At 43.4% G+C, this 15,698-nt stretch overlaps 1 protein-coding gene across 2 annotated transcripts in view; it reads left to right on the top strand.

The window, feature by feature from the left end:
* Positions 1-15,698, top strand: part of LOC133353404 (CUB and sushi domain-containing protein 3-like) — a 634,534-nt gene that overhangs the window by 572,640 nt on the left and 46,196 nt on the right. For both annotated transcript variants that reach the window (XM_061569655.1, XM_061569654.1), the window contains exons 57-59: positions 3,516-3,698; positions 5,162-5,341; positions 8,953-9,132. In XM_061569655.1, the coding sequence (XP_061425639.1) occupies positions 3,516-3,698; positions 5,162-5,341; positions 8,953-9,132 (543 nt within the window). The remainder of the gene's footprint in view (positions 1-3,515; positions 3,699-5,161; positions 5,342-8,952; positions 9,133-15,698) is intronic.

Below are 15,698 nucleotides of genomic sequence, written 5' to 3'. Positions count from 1 at the left end.
ACCACTGCCGGCCGACTTTGTCTCTGCAGTGGCGATGTTTACACACCACGCACCAAGTACTCATTTGAGGATGAGTCGACCTAGGGGAGGCCCTGGACCGATTTAGATAATCGTGGCTGGTGTTGCTCATGAGCAGGAATCTAACTCAGGTCGCGGGGCTCGTAGCGCAGCGCGCCAATCGTTACACAACCGCTCCCCACAATGACACACGCACAACTCACACACTAACATTTGTGTAAGTGCACTCTTGTTATTCAGAACGAATGGTCTCGTATAAATAATGGCTTCCAATTGCCCGTGAACCTATGGCCCGGCAAGCAGCTTCCCACACAGTAGGCGCTTTTATTCACATGTTGTTTGGCCGTATGTGCAAGTGCACGCTGTTTGTAAAGGGTTCACTGGTGAAGATGACGCTGGGTCAATAGAAAATCCAATTCATCAGTTGGTGTACAAATGAAGTAGTCAGGAGTCCAATTTACATTTATGACATGTAATTAAGTCGTGCAATAATATTAAATAAAGCTTTGGCATACAGGAGATTGACATAATGATTAAAAATCAAATATGAAATGTGATTAAATAGTAATGGCAATACACTATTCATTTATCTACTTTCTACTTAGTAGGGTTGCCATAGTATGGCGATACTAAGATATATCATACAATATAAGCACCACGATAACCACTTCATCTGTTTTTCAAATATTGCCGTAACGTGAACATCGTGTTCTGAGATAAGGGCATAGTGTGACCTCAGCGTTGTGGGTCAGTGAATATTGTGAGATTTCTCGCATTCTAAAGGCGAAAGCTATTGAAGAAGAAAACAAACTTTTGTGGTCGCGGTAATTGTGTTATGTTTAATGCTAAATGGCAGAAATATAAATCCAGTTGTCTTTTTGTGTATGCAGCCAATGTATCACCCCACGCTTTGGTTATGATTAACACGGTTACCTCTCATGCACATCATTCAATAGCTCATTTACGAAACATTCCAACATTTCGACCCTCGTGAAAACGTCTTGAAACTCGGTGAAGTTTTCCTCAATATTTTTTGGGCCTTTCGGTAAATTCACGTAGATAGGTTCAAAGAAAGTAATAAAATAACAAAAAAGCACGACGTTTCGATCGCAACATAAGCGGTTGTTTCGTTTCCAACATTTGCAAACGCTTGTGTTGCGATCGAAACATCGCAGTTTTTTTGTTATTTTATTACTTTCTTTGAACCTATCTACTTGACTTTATCGAAAGACCCAAAGAATATGTGTTCCTGCAGTCACGAAAGCTTTAACAATTAGTGGACATCTTAAGAGCGTTGCCCTTGAACACGTGTGTTGAGAATCCTGCAATTGTGCTTTTATTTTAAGACGTCGAAACAGCCTTTCATTTTAAATCTGCATGCAAGCTTTTGCTTGTCGCTCAAAGTTGTAACTGCCTAACATGCAGAGCTCATTAAAGTCCCTGTCACAGTTGCAATTGTCTGCCAATTGGCATTCCTTTTGCCTAAAACACGTTTAAATTCTTAAATCCCAGCCTTGAGCTGCAGTCATGTTTGAAGGAGCATAAATGTAACGGCCAAGCCCCGGCACAAAAAAATAAACAGAATGCAGTGGCATTTTTTTTTACACGGCCACGTGCCTTGACGTTACGATGCACAGCATTATAACGGTGAGTAGCAAACGTGCGTTTACGTTAAACACTGCGGAACTTATGAAAACATAACAATGGGTTGTACCCGTTCTGGCAATAGAAACAGGTGTTAAAATGTTCAAACACCAAATAGAAACCTTTTTCAAGGAACTTGCCGAGCGTGAATCTCCGGAGCATTTTATAACCGCGCGAGTGGAGGTTGACGGCGATGTCAAATGGAAAGCGATCGCCGCTGAAACAGTTGGGCCCCCTCTTTCAAAGCCAAAACAAGGGCTCGGTACTTGCCAAATGCTAGCTAGGGAACTACTCATGATCCACAAATGATTGTTAATGAGTTTAAATCATGTTGCGATACAACAGTTTATCTAGGTCTTATGCATAAGCTGATTTCATCGCTCCATGTCCTTATGGCCTCTGGGATGTGTAACTCTACTTTGGCTGCCACGCCATTATTAGTCTCGACCACAATACATCGTCTCTCTAAGCGATGTTGTCCTGCCCAAGACCACTTAACCTTTTTACATGCTGATGAGGTACGTTCATTAGAACGACGTACGTGTACTTCATCATAAAAAATAAAATAACTTTCTCGGTACTGAGGCTCCCACAAGGCCGTGCGGGAGGGAATGTGGCACAGTTTGGCACCAACTATTATAGAGTGCGGTCGTGTCGCTACGGTTCTCTGCGGTGAGTACAATGTCTTTAACAACAACGGCGTTACGCCTCTCAATGCAATTTAGTGGTGAACGGGACCTACCCTGCAACTTGCAGATTTCTTGGAATGGAAAAGGGTTAATTTTATTTACGGTCAATATATTGGGAAATTCTCTTAAAAGCTGCTCTTTCAGGATAGCCGTGACGAGCACTGCTCCTTTCTCCTTTGTGGCGTATCGCCTCCCACGTTGGAGGCATCCTCAGGCAGATAAATATATTTACGAACTTGTTTTCCGATCCACGTGCAACCTCTCTCCGTCCCTGAGTGCAATTCCAAGTTCACGCATTTAATTCGAACATCAGAGTCCAGAGTGATATCTCAGCTGGGCGTCTCTGTCAGTCACTCGCCATCCCTGCAGAGTTTATGAAATGAATATTTAACTTTGAGAAAGGTTAGCATTGCTTGGCTTATGGTTATACGAGTGTAGACATTTCACCACTTCATAAGGGCCACCCAACGGAAATGGAAAATTGCTCTCTTGCTCCATTGAGAACATTTTACTTTTCACTTTACTGTCGACTTTTACGTGGCTTGTATGGCAATGTATATTAAATATTTCTGTTTGACACTTAACTCAGCCCATCATCACTCTGGGTTGATAAATCACAGAGTACCATTTTGTGGCAAGTAAAAAAATGTTGACTATGGATAGACTTAGCCCCGTCTTGAGAATTTGCAATTTTCCCCCACAGACTCAGGGCCACTACGTGGGACATAAGACAAAGATCCCCGTATAGCCTGAACATACTATTTGGGCAAGTGCTGTTCGCGAGTAGCAGCTATGAAAGCCGGCACAGCACACGAGGGGTTGGGTGGCCAGCACCACGCCCGGCCGCCTTTGTCTCCCCCAGTGATAATTTTGCACACCACACCAGGTACTCATTTGAGGCCGAGTCGACCTGAGAGAGCCCCAGGACCGTTTCAGATAATCATAACTGTTGTTGGTCATGAGCGGCAATCGAACTCGTGTTGCTGGGTTTGTAGCGCAGCTCGCTTAACCTACTGCGCAACCTCTCTCTTCACCAGGCGAGACGCGCACCGCCTTGAACTGCCTTGAGCGTGCAGACAACTTTGCTTTTGAACGTTGACCTTTGTGCGAGGTTGGCGATGGTTTCAGAGAGTGACCGCCTGCTGGTGCGTTGCAGTGCGGAAGGCACGAGCCCTGGATTCTGCGGAGACCCGGGCATTCCTGTCCACGGCTCGAGGTACGGGGCCGAGTTCAAGGCCAAGAGCGTCCTGCGCTTCACCTGCGAGGAGGGTTACCTGCTCAAGGGACCAGAGCAGCGCATCTGCCTGGCCAATGGAAGCTGGACTGGATTCCAGCCTGAGTGCAAAGGTAAAGATCGTCACAATGGCGAGATGTTAAATACCTCGCCTGGAATGCAGGAGGTCGCGGATTCGATCCCAACCCTGACGCCTGTATATTTGGAGTTTGCATGTTTTTCCCGTCGTCGCGTCAATATTTCTCCGGGTCCTTCGGTTTTTCCCTCCATATTTAGCTATAATTTGTGGCCAGGTCGCTTCTGAAAAAGAGCTATATAGCTCAGGGGCCTTACCTGGTAAAAAAAAAAAATACCTTAATGTTGACCTGAAACGTAGATTTTTCACAGCCAATGCAACGATTCGTATTTTGGAAGTTGTGCGTGAGTTTCCAAGCTCGCCACCTGTCGAAGCTCAGCGGTTTGAGTGAAACTTCGCCATATGTTGACGTCAACTTTGGCCATGAAAAGCCTTAGGCCGCCGGCAATGAGGAACTTTATCCGTCAGATTTTAATTAAAACATTGGCCATGTATAAATAATATATTTGTGAAAGTGAAAATCTTGTGAGGTGGTGGAGGGTTCATTACAGTAATTTTAGCTTAAAAACTACCACATGGCCTAACCCCAAAACATATATCAACGTTATGTGGCTGGGATCCGACTGCCAAATGGGGATATCTGCTGATAGGTTCCATCACGGCTGGGCATGAATGATTAAAGCACGAGTTAAGTGGGTAATCCCGCCTCTTCGAATGTTTGGTCAGCATGGAACAGTAGGCCAAATACCATATAAGGGGCTCTCTAGAACTTGCCCCAGTGGAGGCCCTTCTGCCAAAAGTGGTGTGAGCAAGCACTTGTAGGGCTGCGCCTTATCTACCACGTGAGGCTAAACTGGGGACGGTGTTATCAATGCCATATGCGAGTTCCTGTCACGAGTGTCATGAATACCATTATTGTGACATTGCTTACTAGATTTCCACGGTACGCAGTTCTGATTGTTTATAATTTTTATTACTATTAAATATTAATCATGTTTAAAAACATTCCCTACTTAGTTCAATACAGCCTCTGTAAACCCTCCCTTCCCAGTTGACTTGCCTGCTGCAGTATCAGCCACTTTGGCCATGTCGCCATTGAAAAAGAGCTTCTCAGTTCAATGTGTCTCACCCGGTATCAAGTGGCATGTGAGTGTGTTGTGTATGTGGGGAGCCGTAGTGCAGTGGTTAGCGCGCCGCCTTACCAATCCGGTTTCAACTCCCGTTCACAACCAAATAGCAGTGACGAATATTGGCATCGGATCCTGGGCCTCCCTTAGGTCGACTCAGCCTTACATGAGTACATGGTGCAGTGTGTATAAAACACTGGCACTGGGGAGACAAAGGGCATGGTGCTGGCCACACACCCCCACGTGTACCAGTGGCAGCTTTCATAGATGCCAACTCGCTAGCAGCACTTGCCCCAACAGTCTGTATAGGGCTATACGGGGGGATCAATCATTGTCTTTGTTGTGTGTGTCACCCTTTTCCGCGGGCTCCCAGCCGTGTCCTGTAGGAACCCCGGCGTGCCCCAAAACGGAGCCATCGTGCAGGCAGTTGGGAGCACCCAGTTCGGCGCCTCCGTGTCGTACGCCTGCCGGGAGGGTCACCAGCTGCTGGGAACACGCACTCGCACCTGTACCTTCAACGGGACCTGGACCGGCGTCCTGCCCAGCTGCATCGGTGAGAAAAACCACAGGTCAACGGTGTACTGCAATGGTTCATTGGCTCCCGAGTTTCAGAGGGATGGGCTGGCACCGCTGAGATCATCGGTTTGAACCCAGGCTGCTGCCTGCGATTAAACCGCCGTTCTTGAGTCTCAACCCAGTCACCAATGACTCCACAAAGCACCGTAACATAAAAATGTCTCGCACTTAACTAGTTGAACGCATTCTAGGCTCTGAGAGTTGGAATGTCGGGTTTAATTGTATGCGATGAATGTTGCTCTCATATGAAGAGTGGAGTGGGAAAGGGGTGTGTCGAACAGCAGTAACTTGAAGGGATCACAGGGTTAGTTCTGTGATATATAACTTCGGTGAGCCATTCTGTACCATGAACGGTTACACTGATGATATGGTTGCTCACCCCGAGCTATAAATGCTCTGATACGTGTGGAATTGTCTTTGTAGTGTTCACCCTTTGGCATTCTCTGGTCTGACACCGGTGAGACTAGTCCATGAAGAAGGCTGTCTCTGCTGCGAAAGTATCTGTTGGGTGTTTGAACATCTTAACACCTGTATTATTGCCAGAGAGGGTAACATCTATTCTTATTTTCCATCGGGTTGCACGGCTGTGTGAGAGATACTATTGGATGCTTTGTCTCATGACGATGACACTGATGGCACAATGGGGGGAAAGATACATCAACAACAAACTTGAGACATCAACAACAAAATACTCACCACCTGCATCATTAAACACACTGCCTGCCTCATAACAGAAGTATATATCTTCGGCGAACGTTTCAGTGAATGGCAAGGGCAGATAAAAATACACCTGGATTGACTTGTCGTTACAGACTGCCCTTTCGATTGTGGAGCCTTGAAAACACATGCAAATTTTAATATAGATTACCTTTTGTACACTGTTCTATTAGCTGATATTTAACAAGTGCAAATTACCTGCCATGTCATATGGATCTGGAACATGGACATCGACGGAGAATATAGAAGAAAAGCTGAAACTTGCGCCAGAAGCGTGGATGGAATTGCACTGAGGAAGCTAAATGCATGGAGTAATACTTAAAACTAAACTATTTTTAAATGTACCACGTTAAGCCCAATGAGCGATATTGCTCTTTTTAAATCCTTTATATTAAGTTCGCGTGCTTGCTTGCTTGCTTAGGCCCGTGCAAATCTTTCGGTCGTTTTTTTAACCCACTTCCCGTGATCCAATCGAGCTGACATTTTCCACACAGACTCGTTGTGCCAGACAATTATTGTTCGTGAAAAAAAAATTCCCAAAATGTTACACTTTTTAGGCAAAAAAATTTATTTTACATATATTCAAATAGAACTAATTCATGGCTTTGGCTGAACGTCAGAGTGTAAGAGCCAAGAGCGTAACCCCTCCACAGGCCGTGGCGGAGTAGCGCAGTTGGTAGCGCCCTCGCTTCCCATGCCAAAGGTCGCGGGATCGATCCCTGCGTCCTCCAGAGGCGAATATATTTTTAAAATCCTTTATATTAAGTTCGCTGCCATGCATATAAAGGATTTATAGTGAAAAACTTTGTTTTTACGGGTTATACTTATTCAGAAGTGACCTGGTCACAAATGATAGCTCAACAAAGTGGCTTATCGTGTTGAAATTTATAGGAGCCAAATACTGTAAACGCATGTTTCTAAACGTGAAGGAAACAAAAAAGGAACCCTAGAAAAACCCACGCGACTACGGGGAGAACGTGCAAATTCCAAATATGCAGGCGTCGGGGTCGGGATCAAACCCACGACCTCCTGTATACGAGGCAAGGTAGTTAACATCTCCCCCAGTAGAGGACATATACAAGTTAGACACATCGCATTGACTGCTGAGAATTGTGAGTCGATGGAGTGGTAGCCAAAGGAGTATACCTGCTCCACAGCAAAGATGGAGTTATTGAATTAGCTCGTGTGCCAGAGCTGCATGAATTGTTGCAATGCGAGACTCTGTGAGAGATGGTGACCGCTTAAGGTGGGAGGCCTTCATCCATCATTTGGTAGATCATGTATGCCAATGATAATAATGTTTATATTGAATAGAAAACCAGCCCCTAAGCATTAAAAATATACTTAAAATGAAAAAAAAAGTATACACACAATTTCGATTTAAAGCTTTCGTGACTGCAGAGATTAATTTTCTTTGTTCTTTCGGTAAAGTCACGTAGAAGGGAAGTAATAAAATAATAAAAATAAAACATAATAAAATAATTCTCACGACGTTTCGGCCACAACGCAAGCAGCCGTCCTCACGTGAAGACCAGGTCTGTCGGGTAGACAGCGTCTGAATGAAACATCACCACGCTTGGAGCATATATTTAAGCTGGGTTGGAAGGGGGGAAGGGCGCCTTGACAAAATAATTTGCATATCAAGAGGAATTTAGCATATTTATGGGAAATGCAGGTATGTGATTAGTACTACTTGTGAAATGCGTAGAAGGTGGGCGGGGGGTTTTCAAAGTCATATTATGCCCGTGAATTATGCAGGATTAGCAGCATCAAAGGAGGGGATAGGGGTAGCATTAATAAAGGGAAGGAATGTTAGTAGTATGTAGCTGCAGTAACTAAACAACCACGTAAAAAAGTATAAACTACATAGTATCATCAGTATACTAAATATACTCTCCAATAAGCTGAGCTACTAACAGTAAGTAATACATTACAATTCTATGTCGCAAAAAATATAATATGCTTCCAGCTAAACTTTTTCCTCTTACATCACACGGGTCTACCCCGTACTATATGCTGCCATAGACAAACCCAACATTAAATTATATACTGTATTGGTGTATAGTCTTCACCTGAGGACGGCTGCTTGCGTTGTGGCCAAAACGTCGTGAGAATTATTTTATCATGTTTTATTTTGATTATTTTATTATTTCCCTTCTACGTGTCTTTACCGAAAGAACCAAGAAGATATACACACAATATTTCTATACATATCGATAGTGTATAAATACATCATGGTTGGTCAAGAGTCAGCATGAACAGTGTTAGAATTGCATTTAAATGCCCATTATATTAAAGTAATTTATCATTAGGTGGGGACCATTCTTAATGCGGGTCATTTATAACTTAACTGACTTCCATGCTTGATTATAGTTTTTTCAATTATTCTACCTTAATATAATACATCACTTGGAGTAATAGTGTATTACTAGTGCCCCACTTTCAGTTAGAAAAGTGTTTGTTGTTTTTATGTATTTAGTTCTTTGCTGCGCAATGCCAGGTGGATGAGTACATTGAGAAGTGGCGGCGGCCAGGGGAGGCCTTCATCCAGCAGTGGGTTGACCATGGGTTGACCATGACCAATGTAATCTGTCTCTCGAATCCAGTTGCATGTGGAGAATGCTGCAGAGATCGTGGTAGGGTGGGTGAAACAACTGGCAAATTCCGAATGATGCATGTCATGAGGGCGTCGTAGATGTGATCGTAAAATCGGCTGTGATGAGTGGAAGGAGGAGAGAGACGGACTTTGGAGTGGCACCCAGAGGTTGGTATCCAAGGTGATGAGCTACAGCCAGATGGTGGGCCACTCTAATGAGCTCTTGACATGGGCCCTGATTAATTTATCTCCGAATTTGCTATCTGTGCTTTTAGTGGTGAGCTGCGGTGACCCCGGCACACCTGCCAGCGCGATAAGGATCGGTGTTGACTTCACGTTTGGCCACAACGTGAGCTATCAGTGTCATCCTGGCTACACACTGGACCCGTCTACTCCAAACCACCGCTTGTGCACTAAAGAGGGGAGATGGAGTGGCAGCCTGGCCGTCTGCAAAGGTATGCATCTTGAGCTATGTCGGTGTAAATTTCGATTGAAAGCTTTCGTGACTACAGGGATTCATCTTCTTGGTTCTTTCGGTAAAGTCACGTAGAAGGGAGTAAGCAGCCATCCTCAGGAGGACGGCTGCTTGCGTTGTGGCCGAAACGTCGTGAGAATTATTTTATTATGTTTTATTTTTATTATTTTATTACTTCCCTTCTACATGACTTTACCGAAAGAACCAAGAAGACTATGTCGGTGTCTTCGTGTGTGTGTGCGCTTGTGGTTGGTTTGTCCTGTTCATACTGTGGTGACACAGTATTTAAAGTCAAGATCAATGCCATGTGATTTCTCAAGATTTCTCAATTTTCCCTGAGCCATATATAAAAATGTCTGCACAGAAAACTTTGTAATTATAGGCGGATCTCTATTCTTTCACCGGTTGCTAAAATATTCCAAAAATACTTCAATCACGAATAAACTGCTACCGAAAAAGCCACAATCTCCTGCACAGTAAACAGTCGGCTATTTGAGACGATAACTGTTTGAGGGGATTACTGCACCACAGCAGCAATGATGGATGTATTACTTTTCCTGTTCAGTAACCTGGATAAAGTTCACTACTCCTGTGCATTATTCCTCTACTTGTCAAAAGCCTTTGATCCTGTTGACCATGTAATTCTACTCACTAGACTTGGGTCAAGTAACATTTTCAGTTTTTAGACAGTAAAATAAAATGATTTAGCAGTTACCTTTCAGACTGTTCTCAAAAGGTACATAGTGATTACATCTCGTCCACAGGGTTCTATGCTGGGTCAAATTCTGTTCTCCTGATATCTCAACAACTTTGGATTAAACTTAAATCACTCAGAATTAAATTTATTTGCTGATGACATTGTCATGCTAGTATCGGGTAAATTTCCATATGAAGTCAAACAGAATCTCCAACATGATTTTTCGACTTAATTCAGTATGAATTGCCATCACTGAAATTGCTTCTAAATCCCCCAAAAAACGAAATCTTTCTCTTTTCTTCGAACAATATTCCAGTTTCATTCCCTTCACCAACTACGAATATCAGAAACAACATCATTGAACAAATGGAGTGCTTCAAATTGATTCAAAAATTACATTCCAACCTCATATTGATCACATCTCAAATAAAATCTCATGAAATACAAGGTGTTTTTTTTCATACGGAAACAAACATTGTTTTCCCATTCGATTGCACCTGAAAATTTTTGAAGCTATCATTCTACCCATTTTTGTACGACTGTGATGCTGCTTACAGATCAGCTACCAATGAATCACTAATCAGACTAAACCTTCTTCATCATTCTGATCTTCGATTTGCAATGGATGTACGTGACGTAATTATTATTATGATGATAAAACAAATACAGCACAGGCGAGAGAAGACATTGGCAGATGCAAAACAGAACGTCCTGAGACCTTAGTGGACGAGTTACCAGCGGCGTTAAAATCAGACTTTATAGATTGAGCTCACGAAATATGCTACTGGACAGCGGCCAACGGCCCTCCAGCAACACTGGGATGTGTAGCAAAAATAACCTGACAACAACAGCAGTGTGTCGAGTAGATAAAACGCAGCAAGTTCGCACAGTGAGGCGCATAGGTGGTCCATCTGCCAGTCACTCTCAGTAAAACATGCAACGTTGGGCCAGTATTGGCATTTGGTTGGACTAACATTGGCTCAACGTCCCATGTTTACTGGGCTGTGGACTGTTGCGCCAAACGCCTGTCCCAAGACCACATTTTCTGTACGCAAGCCATTGGCCACCCTGCATGGCCTCAAATTGCACACAGCATGACACATATTTGTGGTGATATTGCTTCACCGAGTGCCAAATGATGGTTATTATTTGTTGCATTATTTGTGTTGTTGTGTGTACATGCATAGGTATGCCTTGTGTACATTACAGTGACCCCCCAGAGAAAGGTTACTCTGGATTTCTCTCTCAATGGTATCGTTCTGGTGAGTGTGTGGCTCAAAATTGGAAGGGTTCAAATTCACATCCTGACCGTGGGTCACATGCTCATCTCATCACTCTATTACATGTCTTGCAGGGTCAATAAAATAGGTACCATTGCATTATGGGATGTAGGTTATTGTTCCCCCATGGATATACTCACACCTAACATAGATTTGTGGAATTTCCACATTGGAAAGGAATAGTTAAAATATGCACTTGCTTAGCCTACATAAACATTTTCTTTTGAATGTACAGGAATTACGTATACGTTGCTGATTAATTCGGGAACATATTTCCTTCTAAGTGTAATGTTTTGCAAATGCTTTTTTGTTATCGCGCATTTTTTTCGCTATTTTTTTTACTTGGAACGTTCGTTCGTTCGTTTCTCAATCCGCTTGCCCTGGTAAGGGTCGCGGCGGCAACATGTTGTGCACGGCGGTCGAGACTTCCCTTTCCCTGGCGACAAACTCTATCTAGCTCATCTTGGGGAATCCCCAGGCGTTCTCTGGCCAGCCGAGCGACATAGTATTGCCAGCGTGTCCTGGGCTGGCCCCGGGGTCTTCGCCCAGTGGGCCGTGCTGCTGCTGCCCGGTAGAGTTCCAGGGGGAGTCTACTGGGGGGCATCCTTACCAGGTGCCCGAAACACCTCAACTGCCTCATCTCGATCTGGAGGAGCAGCAGCTCAACTCTGAGGCTCTCCCAGATTACCGAGCTCTTCAACCGATCACGGAGAGTGAGCCCGGCAACCCTGTGGAGTAAACCGAATTTCGACCCCTTGAACCCACAATTTCATCCTTTCGGTCATTACCCAAAGCTCATGATCATAGGTGAGGGTGGGAACGTAGATCGACCTGTAAACGAAGAGCTTTGTTGGAGAACTCAGCTCGCCCTTCACTACCACGGAAGGGTACAGCGCCCGCAACACTGTGGACACCGCACCAATCCGCCAGCCGATCTTCCGCTCCAACTTACCATTACTCGCAAAAGAGACCCCGAGGTACTTAAACGCCTTGTAAGCTGGCTGGGCCCAGCTCTATTTTGCAATGTAATACAAGCGTAGTGCATACCGTCGAAAATGTCTATGCCATGCAGCTCCACTTCCATTTCGTGTGGGCACTGCGCACGCGTTAGGTGGATATAGCGTAAGGTGCTACGGTTTATAAATTATGATAGTGCCCCTGGTAAAAGTAAAAAAAAAACACGCAAAGGAAAAGTATTCATTTAGAGGGTAAATAAGAAGTTTTACAGTGTTTTCAAGCTGGTGATATTGCAATAAATCTTGGCCTATTGACAGCTTCGGCGAGAACTATTTAAGTTTATGCGGAATAATTTTTTTCTAGAATGTGCTCAAAACGTGGCACCTTTAACTGGCACTAAAATAACTCTTACAGAAAATGTGGAATTCTAAAAAATATGGAAATACTTTTAAGTGTCTGGATTGAAGATCAGAATCTGCATAGCTCTTCAACCATCTCTGGTAAGTGTTATTTAATTATATGTATTTATTATTAGTTGAAATTTATGTTAATCAATAATCGTAAGCATTTTTGTACACTTCATGACATTTGATAATTAAACCTATCCATAAATATTGACTAGGAACACAACCCCTGATTTTAATATAATATCTGTGAGAAATTAGAGTTCTTTTTAAGTAGTTTCGAGTTAAGTAACATGTCCCAGGAACTCCTCCCTGACATATAGAGTGGGGTTCCCGTTTTTTGAAGGTGGTGCACGAATTGCTGATATACACCTCATGCTCAATGGTAACATAGAGCCCAATGGACAAATGGACAATCAGACTCACAAAGCTTGGATTATAAATATTGAAAGCAAATTACACAAACTGCCAGGCTCAAATTCACACAAGGGAGAGTGCTCTTATCAGTGTTTGCCATGTGCCCTATTTTTCCTTTGGTCTGGCCTTCACTTTTCTGCCCAAGCAGAATCTCACCGCATCGTTGCGGCATTTGCATTGTGTGTGTGCATTTATGTGCGTGTGCGTGTGTATGCACGCGTGTGTGTGGCTGTAGTGTTGCGGTTAGTGCGCTGCACTATGAACCCGGCGACCCGAGTTCGATTCCCACTCACGGCCAACACCATTGATGATTATCTGAACCGGTCCTGGGCCTCCCCTAGATCGACTCAGCCTCAAATGAGTATCTTGTGCGGTGTGTAAACATCGCCACTCGGGAGACAAAGGCAGTCGAGCGTGGTGCTGGCCACCCACTCCCTCGTGTTCTGTGCCGGCCTTCATAGGTGCTCGCTAACAGCACTTGCTCCAACAGTTTGTTAAGGCTATACGGGGGATCTTTGTCTGTGTGTGTGTGTGTGGCACTGTTATAAAATGACAAGAATTACAATTTAAACTGGCAGTCGTTTGCAGCATGTGCCCCACTTGGCTGGTGATAAAACCCGAACCCAAGCAGTGAAAAGGCAATTCCTTTGGTGGCTCACCCGCTGGAAATGTTTGACCCTATTCCATAATTCGAGGTCTTGTTACACTTGCTGTAGATGATGGTACATTCTCTGTAAACCCAATACTTATCTTAGGAGGAGCATTGTTTCTTGCACTGTTCACATCTGTAGGTGTAGAGTAAGTAAATACTAATTTGAAGTTTTTGTGACTGCAGGAATACATACTCTTTGATTCTTTCGGTAAAGTCACGTAGGTACAAAATAAAATAAATTAAATTCATTTAATGAAATAAATTTAACTTATAAGTAAATACTGGAATAATACTGTTTAAAAATGATTCCATGTTACTCGAAGTCCACACGGTGCGATGTGTCAATAGTCGTTATGTGTACTGACACTGTAACTGTAGCTGAAAATGAATGCGTATTCAGTGTTTGCAATCTGTCCGTTCGAACATCTTGATAAGTTTTATTTGAAAAAAAACATCTGCATGCTTTTTCAGAAATTAAGTGCAAGAAAAGTGGGGGGGGGGGATACTGGAGGCACTGGAATTTCTTTACATGAATGGTTTATTGTTTGGTACTTCTGAAAATTAGATTTTTTACGATAGCGTAGAAACCATGTGGGTGTGCTGGCCCCTGCTATAGGAATGTACAATTTCTGCCATTGGTTCAGGGTGATAAACTAGAATGATCCTTGCCTCGTGTTCATTTGTAGAGAGAGAGAGACATTTTAACTCTGATTTGGCAAAACTATTCAACATCAAACAGAAATCAAAGTGTCTCAATGCTCAAGTGCATACTCTATTTGGTGCTGATCATTAACCTTTGAAAATCCCGAGGCAGTAGTTAACTCTACATTACCATGGCAGGGACTATATGTGGAGGCCCATCTCTCCAATCAACCATGTAGACTGCATTCTAGAAATCCGAGGCGGAATTTAGAAGACGTTTCTAGACAGAAACGATCACGAAGGTAGCAGTAGCAGGGATTCAGTTCGTCCCTGTAGCAATCACTGGTGGTAGTAGTGGCATCAAATCGGATATGAATGGCTGTAGTGAATTCAGATTGCCTTTAAAAAGGAATGAAGACCAACATCAATCAATGCCAAAGTCTGTAATAATGTTTAGTTTTATATCACGTTCTTCATGCAAAGGGCATCTCGCAACCAGATGCGCTTCTGAGGCTTTCTGAAATAGATTGTAATCTAATTTCTTTAGAACTGCTTTTTGTGTTTCGTGTTGTTGTCCTTCCCCCGCACCTCCAATTAGCATGGGAAAGAAGTACAACATACATACATACATACGAACCACAGCCAAGCGGATAGGCAACCAGGCATGAGCCGGCACCAACAATTTCCAAAGCTCTGTAGTTGTCGAATATATTTTGAGATTTTTTTCCAGCCCATTAACGTTCATCCTACGAAGAAGTTGGCTCCAGCTATAGTAAACCAGTTAGTATATCCACTACTTGCAAGCATGGGGCTGAGAGGTGCCCAGAGTATAGCAATGTAGAGTGGTGCCCCTCGTATGCGTGTGGGGGGTTTTGGTGGTGTGCCGTGGTTTCCTCCGATACGCCTAAGCATGCATTGATGTAATTGTATAAAAATCTCAACAATAGAACTTTACTGGAAAAAAAGTATTGAGGCTTCGCGAGGCATTTTGTCTTTGCATAATATTATTACAATAATTTAAAATATACAGCTACCAGGTCAAGGTTCAAATTACGAGCATATCATATTCTGTGTTCAATAAAGGAAAAGCACGTGTAGTGACTGTAGTCATATTCAGCCGCATTAGCCACAGGGTGACCTGCGATGGAGTTCCAGTGACCTTTGGGTGCCTAATTAGCATTCACATATTAATAAGAATTTGTAGCATATAATTCCGTATGCTGAATCCTCTCTACTGTGCATGACAGTGATAATAGAAATAATAATTATTAAAACCAAAGCCATACATCAGGGTTTCCCAAAATCCATCCCTTGCGATGCATCACCACCTTTCCGCGTTTACGAATTTACTTCTTCCCGTTAGAACACAAATTACACTCGGTCCACGCTGCACATGCCTGATGATTGTTAAACACATCCCACGTGATGCGCCAAACATTTAAACGCTGTTTGCGTCACGTTTAACACACACATGTGGGACGCGTGCATGCACACGCA

The sequence above is a fragment of the Lethenteron reissneri genome, chromosome 43 (assembly GCF_015708825.2).
Source record: "Lethenteron reissneri isolate LAM-NWPU_2019-01 chromosome 43, ASM1570882v1, whole genome shotgun sequence".
NCBI lineage: Eukaryota > Metazoa > Chordata > Hyperoartia > Petromyzontiformes > Petromyzontidae > Lethenteron > Lethenteron reissneri.
The sequence above is the reverse complement of the archived record's forward strand: the minus strand, read 5'-3'. Positions and strand labels throughout refer to the sequence as shown.